General features: G+C 34.3%; 2 protein-coding genes across 2 annotated transcripts in view; one reads left to right on the top strand and one right to left on the bottom strand.

Moving 5' to 3' along the window:
• The window catches only part of LOC144974451 (protein deacetylase HDAC6-like), a 33,325-nt gene extending 25,521 nt beyond the window's left edge, over positions 1 to 7,804 (bottom strand). The window contains exons 1-4 of the mRNA XM_078917328.1: positions 7,730 to 7,804; positions 3,392 to 3,464; positions 1,684 to 1,828; positions 783 to 920 (exon numbers count right to left, since the gene is read on the bottom strand). Of these exons, the coding sequence (XP_078773454.1) occupies positions 783 to 920; positions 1,684 to 1,828; positions 3,392 to 3,417 (309 nt within the window). The 5' untranslated portion in view covers positions 3,418 to 3,464; positions 7,730 to 7,804. The remainder of the gene's footprint in view (positions 1 to 782; positions 921 to 1,683; positions 1,829 to 3,391; positions 3,465 to 7,729) is intronic.
• A 633-nt stretch (positions 7,805 to 8,437) lies between these two features.
• Positions 8,438 to 12,447, top strand: part of LOC144974449 (gamma-secretase-activating protein-like) — a 43,906-nt gene continuing 39,896 nt past the window's right edge. The window contains exons 1-4 of the mRNA XM_078917327.1: positions 8,438 to 8,923; positions 10,315 to 10,400; positions 12,013 to 12,072; positions 12,369 to 12,438. Of these exons, the coding sequence (XP_078773453.1) occupies positions 8,836 to 8,923; positions 10,315 to 10,400; positions 12,013 to 12,072; positions 12,369 to 12,438 (304 nt within the window). The 5' untranslated portion in view covers positions 8,438 to 8,835. The remainder of the gene's footprint in view (positions 8,924 to 10,314; positions 10,401 to 12,012; positions 12,073 to 12,368; positions 12,439 to 12,447) is intronic.

Genomic DNA, 12,447 nt, shown 5'->3' with positions numbered 1-12,447 from the left:
GTTAACTAAATACATTCTTATATTCCCATATTTCCATTTAATCTTAAAACAATTTAAATATGAGAGTTAAAAACGAACTTTCAAAATATATCAATTAACTTCAGTACAATAGGAGTAATTCTTCAGAACCAGTGGAGCCATAGAGTTGGAATTAAATTAATCCCAGTTTCTGTAAAGTTAAAGAGTAAAACTTGTTTGCCATCCTGTGAATAAAACGCTAGACAATTGCAGAGTAATTAATGCCAGATCTAACAGACCCAGCTGGGCATTCGGTACTGGGGATTTGACAGAGGGATCTGAGAACAACCTAGACTCGACTTTGCACTGAAACCTGTCGCTTTGCTTGTGAGTAGGCCCTCACTGGACAATAAAAACCTTTATTTATTTAACAACATAAAAAGAGGGGGGGGGGGGAGTTTCCACTGTGGATTTAACTCACTCAATCCTAGAGATGTTTGCTACTTTAAAAAATTGGATAAAATGTATTAAAATGAGCATGTGGATAGAGTTTTATTCAACTACCATTAACATGTGAAATGAAAAAACATTATCTTTGAAACTATGCTTATAATTTGTCTCAGAAAAATGTAATAAATAGGCATGGGGTAAAAGTAACCTGGGTAAACAACGGGTATAGTCGGTGTTAAGGTTGAGTGAGTTAAAAAGAAAAAAGAAATTTTTTTTCACTTTTGTAATGACTAACTAAAAAATGGCATTCTTTTTGCTTCACACATTGTATGATTGGTCAGCATGGGAAAACAAGGACTGAATCGAAAACCAACCTTATGAAAATAAATATAATCATACTGTTGTGACATTTCTTGCAACATCTTCTCATCCATGCACTGGCTACTTCGGAGTAGATCATAGTGATGTTTGGAGTGACATGCTTGGATTTCTTTTAGAGTTGCCTCCCTCACCTATGGATAGAAATAATTAACAAGATATTGACAACCGTTGTCGATAAATAGCCACATAAAGTAAGCTAATGATAGCCATTAATCATTTAGTAACTGTAACAAAATGCACATGTTTAGTAGTACCCATGTCCGCCCTTCTAGTAATTATAATTTGGTTATATTACAGCTGAAGCACCAAGAGGACATATTTTTAAAAAGAGCATCTGACTGAAGCTGAATTTCAATGTAAAAATAAGGTAAAAATTTAAATGACCAGAAATGTTACATGTTAATGTTAACATAAACTTTGAAAAAACAAGACATTGAGCATTTATTCTTTTAAAAATTTACCCATAGGAAAGATACACTGGATGTGTGTAAAATTATACCCTAGACTTCTTTATAAAAACTTGAATTGACACTTAAAGAGCTCAACTATTTAATTCTCAAGCATTCACATGTTTTTAATTACTGTTGTATATTTGTGTAAGCGTGAATCAAATTAAATCAATTTTAGCTACAAAATTCATTCCTTGTGATGACTTCTTTGAACACTTAGTATAAAATGAATTATACCCAATTCTTTTGGTACTTTCTAGAGGATTATTTATCATGCATGTGATATCTTTATTATTCTTTAAATTATTCTTTAGATGTCCATCATTGTGAGGTTTGAATGAAACTAACAAGTTGTAAATAAAACAAGTTCGAACCAACCAAATGCCTTATGGTTATTTACTTTCTACATGCAATACACACTACACAATCAAGAAATTGTTCTTACCGGTATACGTTTACATCTTTCAAGGAGGCCAAGCTCATTGCACCTTTCAATACAAACCCTTGTTCTCAATGGGTGTTCTGTGTAATCTTTATTCCACAGGCTGTAATGAGCTTCTAAACACTGATCATATGCAACTCCCGTTGTTCTGTTGAAGATGGCAAAGTATTTTAGATTAACTGATATTGTAAACAGAGAACATGTTGGGTTATGTACATTTAAATGATTTAAGACACAATTGGGAATAAAATGTCATTTTAAATATATATATATAAATATGTCTGCATAAAAATTAGCATGAGAACTTCATCTTCAGTTTTTTCTCAACTCAAAATAACGTATTTTGTGACCCATGGTATGGGTAAATTCATGCCCATTTTTAGTTTCAGTGGAAAGGAATGACTGATTTCATGAAAGAATATCAAATAGTCTTTATAACTAAGTAAAGGCAAAACTATATCAAACAATGAAAAGTAAAAACTCTCCTCTCTCTTCTCAGAGCTGCCAACCTACACAAAAAATGCGGAATTGTACGCATTTTCAGCGATTGTACGCTTGTACGCATTTCCCCCAAGATTGTACCCATTTTCAGTGTACTGAGTCACTTCAGTTTTCTTTAGTGTTATTATTACTAGCCTATTGAGAAACCTTGGTGACCAAGTGGATATTCATATATTTTTTGACCAATTATGATCTTCATGCTGGGAGGAAGAATTCTGAAAGGATTGGATTATAGTCTTGGGAACATCATTGTTGCTGCAATTGAGCTTGTGCGGTGTGACTTTAGGTAATTATACCTTCCTCTTACTTTCACAATGGTTAGTTTCCGTCGATTTCAGGATTGTACCCATTTTTATGAAATCTCCCCCATTTTAAGGTCCCATTGTACACATTCTCATCAGATGGGGTTGGCAGCTCTGTCTTCTTCAACAGCCAATCACTTTGCTCTTAATTATGTCATGTGGTCACAATCCAATCAGAGAGCGAGAAGTCTGCATGAGGAGAGTTTATTTTTCCCTAAACTTAAACTAGTTTACTTTGACTTTTAAATGCGTTTTTCTCAGAACTACAATATTCGTCACCAAAATACTAGCTCCTCCCTCAATTTTCAACCAACCTTCTTCAAACTTTCTACAAATGAGTGTTATACAAATATGCATGTCCTCTAGAAGCCGGATTTTCGAAAAAAAAAAAAAACTTTCATGAGAAATTTACAAGTAACTTTTTTCAAGGGGAATAATCGAGAATAACTTTGACCTTAAATTTTAAAGTTTCTAATTAAAAAATAAAAAATCGGGCTTCTAGGGCCTCTTTGTTTTCCTTTTGTCTACCTGTGGCCAAAATATTATGGCAATCGGTTGATAAACAAAAAAGCCTGTGGCTTTTATTTTTACTTTTAAATGTTTGTTATTTATTTTCCAATATGTCGTTGTTTCCATAGCAATGGGAAACTTTTTTCGAAAAAAAGTTGTATGACTGTGCACAGAAGTTTAGGATATTTCATCAAATAAAAATAAAAAATGACCCTTTAGTGTCGCTCCCCCCTTAAAAATAAAGTAAGGATTAATAAATGGAAATAAAAGATACTATATTGACGACTGTAAAGAAATTATTGGAATATGAATTAACTAGAATTTCAACAATTTCTTAAATATATGTGGATACACGTTTCCTCAGGTAAAAAAAATATGCAAGAAGTCTTGAAACCTACCTGCTGAAACAACTAGATGACGCCATTTCTACTCCACAGACAAGAAAAGTGGACTTTGTCACAACATTTCTAACTGAAAATGGTAAAGTAAATAAAACATGATAAGTTGACTTTTAAAAATACATTCCATAAAAAAAAAAGAAGAAGAAATGTGAAATCTAACAACCACATCATATTATAATAGATTTGTAAAGTGCATTTTAAAAATTATATAATGCTCATTAATACAAATGCATTTCTTGTGTCATTAGACACAACAAATAAGCGCATATAATACAAACAAGCCAGCATGTAACAAACGCACACATGCACACATAATTGATTATTCACACATAGACATACATGACATTCTACGATTAAGATAGACAGGTGTGAAAAGGAAATGTTTCAGTTTGAATATTAAAAGTTGGCTTATCCTTGATGGTTCTGGGAATAGAATTTTATTTACAGGGTCCCATGACTGAAGAGGATCATCTGCCAAAACAATTGCATTTAAAACGAGGAGCTAATAATATCAGATGATGATCTCGGTTATCTGAATAAGGATGAAACAAGATATTTTTTTAAGCAGATAGGGGCTTCATCATTTATTTTAAACATCATTACAACATAGCATGGCAATTTTCTAAGTTAATTTCTCTTTGATTGGCAACCTGTACAGTTTGTAGAAAATTGTGAGGGAGCAGGCCATATATATTTTTTTTTTCTCTTAAAGTTAATATTGTGACACTGTTCTGAATGACTTGCAGGAGTTTATCTTAACTTAAGCCTAAAAGAAGAGAATTGCAAATCAATATGATAAAATAAAAAAATAAATCAATAAGCAACCAATAGCCTCAAAAAGGGATCAGAAGACACCCCCCCCCCCCAGAATTTGAGACCAAAAAGCAGAATCCATATTGACCCAACCCAGGTAAGACCTTCAATCTTCCCTTCACAAAATGAAGTATCCTGCCCAAAACTCATTCAGTAGCCAGACAGATATGTACAGCACCTTGCAGTTAAACACGCAATACACTGCTTCTTGAGGCAAAATGGAGTCTATATTATGAGTTATAATGGCATTGGAAAATGTAAACAGGATAAACTGCATTTTTACTAGAGTAATGTTTTTATGCACCTCTGTTGACGGTGTATCTCAACGGTTAGTTTTTATGTACCTCCGTTGTGCATATGCAATCCACGCTATTCATTATCAATTCTGTGTTTCTGTATTTCGACATGGTAAATTATATTTGTGACATCTATATGTCTTTTAAAAAATATATAAATAAATCAAGCGCTGACGACAAGCGATCAAAATTTAAAAGCACGAAAAATAGAAGTTGCATTATCACAAATAGTCAGGTGACTCTGTAACGCAGTGGTTAATCTGTCAGACTCTAACCTAGAAGGTATTGGGTTTGATTCCCATTGATGACAATTAATTTTAGAAATCATTTTAATGAAAAAAAAAAAATCAATTTTATTGTTATAGTTATTGGATATTAATTTTATTATTATTACTATTATTTTTATTAACTTCAATTTTAAAAACAACATTGGTACCATTGCTTTCGACGTGCACTATGTGTACAATTCAAATTGTATTGTTATCATTTTATACTCTATCATTATCATCAATATTGGTACACTGATAGCAATTAAATAATAATTTTAAAAGATCACCGGTAAAAAGAAGCAAGGTACAAAATTACTGATCACAATGACCAAAGTATAAATAAAACATTAAAAACAAATTAAAATTGAAGTTCAATATTCTTTGTTTTTTTTTTTTTTTGGTTTTCTTTTGTTGTTGGTGCTGTTGTTGTTTTAAAAAACTTTTTATCATGTTTTAAAAAACTTTGATTAAATTTTTTCAAAATGATTTATTTTACTTAGGTCATTGTGATCAGTATATTAGTGTACCATGCTTCTTTTTTCCTATGATCATTTAAAAATTATTATTTAATTACTATCAGTGTACCAATGTACACCAGTAATCATTTTAAGCAGCATACTAAATCACAACTACAATCTAAAACTCATGGATCGATTCACAGAAAATAAGAAGAGAAGCCTCCTTTTTCTACACCGCACGTTTACACCCCAAACAGTGGATTTTACACCTCCAATGGAGGTGCATAAAAACACCACCGTTTACTAGATATGATTACAAAACATTTCCCTCTTTTGAAGCGCAGAACTTTTTCCTTGAATGTGGAATCGCGGGATGTAAACAGATTATGCAAAAAGCGGAAGGGTAGGAGTCTCTGAATATGTGATTAAAAATAAGTGGCAACAATCTGACTAGCTACCTCAACAGTCAGAGATAGTCTTTAATAGCGGCAGCTTTCTTTAGCAAAATATTCAAGACTTTACTAATACTAATTATATCAATTTGTGTCTTTTATTACTGTTATTGATACATTGTTTACAAAAAAGGCACCAAGGTTTTTAAGACATTTAGATAGAGAGAATGTATCGAACATCCATTTAAATTCAAACTGTGGGCATTGTTTGTAAAATTTTATTTTTTTCCAATGGTATTTCCGCATAAATTAATTACATCTTACCACCACTTAATTTCAATTTGTTCGATTCCAGACACCTGTCTGGGGATAACCAAATTTCGTTATCCCCAGAAACATATTTGAAACGCCGCTCTTTTAAACAATTATCCACATTCCAGAATTCAGAATATGGAACGTTTCCGAATGCACATAGAAATAAGGAAAGTTAATAAAATATCTATAAAAACATAAAATTAACCAACATTAAATCAGTTATATACACAATATGCGTCGACTTCGAAGTGGGTGTCATGGCCGAATGGTTTAGTCGTCTGCCCTGGAAGTTTTACCAGAATCGATGTTGTGGGTTCAAATCCTGGTTCTGCCACTTTTTTTTTTTTTTAATTCCGTCTTCTTTTTACAGAGAGGTGCAAGGATAAATGTCCCATCCATCCTCCCCCCACCTTTTTAAAAAATATCTTGTGCGATTCTATTCTTTTCTTCTTTTTGTTTGACCTTTTGTTCCGTTTCTGAGCATGAATTTCTTAAAATTGTTTTTATTTTTAAAAATAATATTGTTTGCTTTTTTCTCCTCTATCTGACCATTTGGTCGCTCTCTGAATATTTCTGTTTGTTTGCTTTTTAATTATTTATCCTTTTTAGAAACTTTTTGAGATCGGAGTGGGGACGAATATCACAATTTGCTAGAAACTAGAAAGGAAGAGAGAGAGAGAGAGAGAGAGAGAGAGAGAGAGAGAGAGAGAGAGAGAGAGAGAGAGAGAGAGAGAGTTTAAAAAAAAAAGAGGTGGGGGAGGATGGATGGGACATTTATCCCTTCACTGTGCTGTAAAAAGAAGATGGAATGTAAAATGAAAAAAAAAAAAGTGGCGGAACCAGGATTTGAACCCGCAACGTCGATTCTGGTAAAACTTCCAGGGCAGACGACTAAACCATTCGGCCATGACACCCACTTCAAAGTCGACGCATATTGTGTATATGTAGTAACAACTGATTTAATGTTGGTTAATTTTATGTTTTTATAGATATTTTATAAACTTTCCTTATTTCTATGTGCATTTGGAAACATTCTATTATATTCTGGAATGTGGATAATTGTTTAAAAGAGCGGAGTTTCAAATATCTGTCTGGGAATAACGAAATGTCTGGGGATAATGACAGCCATTCACTTAATAACTTATACTCTAGAGATCTTGTGATTGTGAGTGTGAGTGAAAGATAATGTGCAAGACGCTTTTTTGTTTTTAGAGACGCACATTATTATGAGTTACGAGGAAAAGCAGCGAACAAATGTAGACTACCCTTATTATTCTTCAAGCCTCATGTGAAAAGGGCATCTTGTCAACCCACCACCTTCATTTTCTCAACTCAATCAACAACACACGCCACTAACTAACTCGGACTGGGATAGAGGATAGACCGCAAACACATTCTCACTTCACTGTCTCTACTCTCGCAATTGAATGAAGACATCTTTTATGAAGCTTTTGCCAATGGAACTTTTGCCAATTCTTGTAACATTTACAAATTCATGTTTTAACTACGGATTTTGACATTTAAAAAGGACAAATTATCTCCATATTGTTGTATTGTCAGTTCAATCAATAAAACAACCAACAAAGAAGAGACGCCACTCCTTCACAAACCCAAACAAACCCGCGTCATTCCCATAAACGATTATGCCTAATCACTATCCATTTGCGGGAATTTAACTGGAGAACGCTTCGCTTCTGATCGTTAAATTTGTAAAATGTTATTAAATTATAATTAAATGGGAAACAAACCAAAGTTTTGTTTAAAAACAGAAATGTTCGTTACAGGGTCTTACGTGACTTTTACAGAAAAACTCATAACAAGTGTCGAGCGGAAGTCTCGATGATACCTCAAGTCATCGGCCACCAACACTCAAAACTTCCCGAACTCGATGACCAAGGAAAAGTCGGGAATTCCCGAGAAGTAGCACTTCAACTGAGCTTTGGATGGCTTTTTTGTATTAAAACTTAAAATACATTAAATAAATTCACTTTGTATAATAATAAAACATTGATACCTATAACCATTTTGACCTATTTACAACGTTTGTGTTTTGTTAGCTGTTTAAAATATGATATAACGTCAATACCCAATACCAATGACTAGGTATTGAATGAAAGCACCGATGACTAGAGCGATGCTCGAGACTTTTTTGAGTCTCGAGACTCAAAAAAGCATCGAGACGCAAAAAAGTCTCGAGCTTCGCTGGAATCATCGCCGACGAGAGAGGGTGAACAATGCAGATAGTACACATTGTTAGTAACGCGTGCGTCGCTCGCGCAGGATAGTCTCGAGACTCGGGACTCAATACGAGAAGCATCGACGACCAAGATTCTCGAGACGAGAAAAGCATCGAGAACTAAGTGGAGGTCGGGAAGTTCTCAGTCGTCGATGACCTGACTTCTCAAAACCTAAAGCATCGGTGACCTTTTGGTGATCCGGATGCCCTCCCCTACTCATAACAAGCAGACTTGACATACGACCCGGAAGTGAAGTTATCATTGATAACCTTTGACTTTGCGGCACGAGATGAGGATGTCAACAATCGAGTAAATCGAGTGTTCATTCACAACATGAATGTTTACATTTGAGGAGAAAATCTTTAAGATCTGAGGTTGAAGAAAGGTTTCTGAAATCGGATGGACACAAACCCAATCATTCTTAAATGTTTTCCCGCAATTATATTTGCACCTTTTGATAAGGTTGCAGAGGATGAGGCCTTTTTACTTTTTGACAAATTTAGCCAATTTATTTAGTTAGCAACAGAGATCAGTGAGAGAGAGCCGAGAGCGACATAATCTAAAATCAGTCTCTTACACTTACACTTACTCACTCTTGGTTAACTTTGATAATTGGAATATTCTATCTTTGAGAAATCGTTCAACGACAAAAGCATAAAGAATGCTAGAGCTTCACACCACTGTCGATTTATTAGGATCCATAAACCAATTCATCTACAATCATAGAAAGGCTACTGGAGCAAGCACAGGTATGTTCTCTGTACTGTGTACTCTCTCACGCTCTCTGACTGATCTGACCTTGGAATAATGAACATGGAATTTCTTACATCCATCATCATCATTATTATTATAATTTCCATTAGGAAGAATTTCCGTAGGCGGTTGACTGCACGCCTAAAGAGGGGATTTTTGTTGTATTGTCGTGTTAATCATAATCTAAAGTCTAAAGTGTTTTCAACTGCTTCCCAGAGTTGGTGAAGATTTAACATCGTTGGACAGACTGTTGCATATGGTATATTGGGGGAGAGTGGGAAGAAATGGGCCACTAAAAATATTTTTCAAGATACATATTCTAAAATCTCCCTGCCAATGAAAAGAGAGAAACAAACACTCTTTTAGTTTATACATCATTTATTGGTGATAAAAAAAAACAGTTTAGATTAGAAACAAAACATACATGTTTCAGTTTTATGCATTGCATTCAAATTAGGGAGAAGTAGATACCACCACAATGGGGAGAAGTGAGCCAGAGCGGGGATGACCATCTAGATTGGTGAGTTTTCTCATCAAAGGATAATAAACCCATGAAAATGAAGCAAAACTTTTTGAAAAAGTGACATAAATAAAGATTGTGAAAATATATCAAATGATTCATCAACACAGGAGCAATTTTGCTTTTTCTGTATCTGTATGGTTGGCGCTGAAGAAACTAATGGTCTGGTTGTATTTCAGCGGCGTCCTCATTGGGCGCCGGCCCATGTCAGTCGGGCCTTGAAAACGTTTAGGTGTGGTGCCATGATGACCAGTTCATCCAGCCCATTCCACTCCGAGATAGTTCTAATGAAGAAAGAATTTCTGTAGTTTTGTGTTCTTGTCTGTGGGATTTTGAAGCAGTTCGAATTGTTTGTGGCGTATCTGTCAATGGGGTTTTCGGTTATGTGGTTGGCGAAAGTGAGTGCTCAGATTTTTCTTTTGTTTGGTCGTGGCGTGAAAAAGGAGTCTGCCTTTATTGATGGTATTTGATCTGTTATTATCTTGAACATGAATGACAGACGGGTTTCCTTTCTTCTTTGTTGGAGGCTGATGAGATTTCTTTCTTCTAACATTTTTGTCATGCATCCTAGGGTTCTGCTCTCATAGTTCCCAGTTATGAACCGGGCGCCTTGTCTCTGGACTCTCTCAAGTTTTTGAATATCCCCTTTCAGGTAGGGGTCCCAGGCAACTGCTCCGTGTTCCAATTGTGTGAGACAACTTTTGATGGAAATTTAGGGACAAAGGTCCTTATTGCTCTGATTCATGTAATATTATATATTTATGTCTAATTTTATTAAGAAATCATATTCGACTTTCATTATTTGTTCGTCTTATTATTTACAGTTCTAGCCAAATGATTTTATCAGAATTTTATTTATTTTCACAGAATATGTAGTGGTAACGCCACGCATCATCAACCAAGAGAAAGGAGGCTCTATCATTTTTGTCTGGCATGATATCGATACACAGCAAGTAAGATGCAAAACGAATGAAAGTGTTTCCTTTGTTTTGGTTTGTTTTTTTTCACTTAATTTTCAAATTCCCAATAAGACCAAGGTGCTGCATACCATTTTGACTGATGATATTAATAATGATGACGATGGTGATATGGATAATTAATAATATTGATAATAATAATAATAATAATAATAATAATAATAATGATAGTAGTAATAATGATAATGTTTATGATATAGATGGTAATGATGATAATACAGCCCACACTGGATAATCGCCACAACTTGGGAACAGCGAATATTTTGCGATTAACCAAAGTTGTGATTAAGTGAAGTTAAGTTTCTTGTCCACTTATGCAACATTTTTGGAGATGCAATGTCTTTTTTGGCAAGTTCTGTCTGTGTTGGAGATGAATTGAATGCATTGATGATTTAAAGATTTTCTTTACCGTTATATTGTTCCTCGGGTTAGGGGAAGCCATGGTTTCTCAGTCTTTGGGATTTTTTTTTTCTCCAATCCACGGTATCTTTGGTCGATTTCAGATAAAGTGATGGGACCCTGTTCTCACCAAGACTTGTAAGTTTTTATTGCAATTTTGATTTGACCATATAGTAAACTCAAACCAGTTGTTGTAAACATGTTTCTTAGTCCACCACACACTGAGCAATTAGATTGAAAAGAAACTCATAAAGCAGCCATGTATAGATTTTGACAAGCAAAAGCAGTTTTGATGCAAAGCCGACATTTTATTTCAATTGGATTAACTTTCATTCTCTTGCTCTCAACATATGTAAGCCATGACGAGAAACAATAAGCTTTCACCAAACCCATTTTTTCACAATGCAGAATTGTTATCCCAAAACAAAGGATATCGACCAATCTCGCCTTGTATCTAATGGTCACAAATGACCGCACAAACTCATACATATATATATATATATATGCAAATGCACAAAAATTGTAAAAATATACAACCAAGAACAATAGCAACACTTTATATATTAATTTGATAAATTGAGATAAAGCTTGTTTCAGACTTAAGCATGCTAATTGTCTCTTACCAAATATTTCATCTAGACTACTAACTTTTAGGCACTGTAACTTCGGATTCAGACATGCTGTATTACAAGACTTTATCTGATTCTGATTATTAGTTGTTTTCCGTTCCTTTTCATAGCCCTTTTTTAACCAGTGAGTCATCAGGGCTGTAAGTGTGAGAAAAAGAGATTGAAAGAAGGCGAGTGAGGGAGAGACAGGCAGACGCACTCACACATAGGCAATTACACTCACACACACACACACACATACACACACACACATACACACACACACACACACAAACGTGCACTTACAGGCTACAAATAGGTACACTAACCAACAAAGGAAAAGGACTCATGAAGTTTAATTCGTGGAAATCTTTGGATTATGTCTTCTTTGAACTCAAGCACGCTTTGGCATTAAGCATGCTTAAGCCTCCTCCCGATGATAGTGCTTGAATAATGTGCTTGTAGTTGGAGTGCTTATAAATGGAGACCACTGTATATTATTGTGTGTGTGAGTGTGTGTTTTTTGGGGGTTTTTTTGTTTTGTTTTTTAATTCTTGTTTGTTTGTTTTTTTATTAAACAGCAACCACCAGCATTTGTCACACACTTTGGAATCTACGAGGCTGACAGTCAAAAGCAATATGTATGTAATTTTGTAATGTTGATAATCAACATTAATTTTGTTATATATTTTTTACGCATTCGGATCATCACAGGGCTTAACTCCAAATGATATAAGAAATTTATCAAATGTATTTAATGATAACGGATATGTTGTATAGTTCTGCACTATGCTATATTATTTGAAGACCCTCAGCAGATAAAATATTATTTTTTAAGTGACTGGTTTGCTACAAAATGGGCTTCCCATAAATCGTATCTTTCTTTCTTTAAATGCAATTCTTACAACACATGAAATATTTTGAAATTTGTTTTCAGCTTCTTTACACATATGAAAAGAAAGTAAAAGTGGTATCATGCTCTGTTAATCAAGAGAGAACTTTGCTTGGTGAGTATG

Source organism: Berghia stephanieae, chromosome 6, assembly GCF_034508935.2.
Source record: "Berghia stephanieae isolate SIO BIC M18660-M18661 chromosome 6, UCSD_Bste_1.3, whole genome shotgun sequence".
Classification (NCBI taxonomy): Eukaryota; Metazoa; Mollusca; class Gastropoda; order Nudibranchia; family Aeolidiidae; genus Berghia; species Berghia stephanieae.
This window is presented reverse-complemented; position numbering and strand designations above follow the sequence as displayed.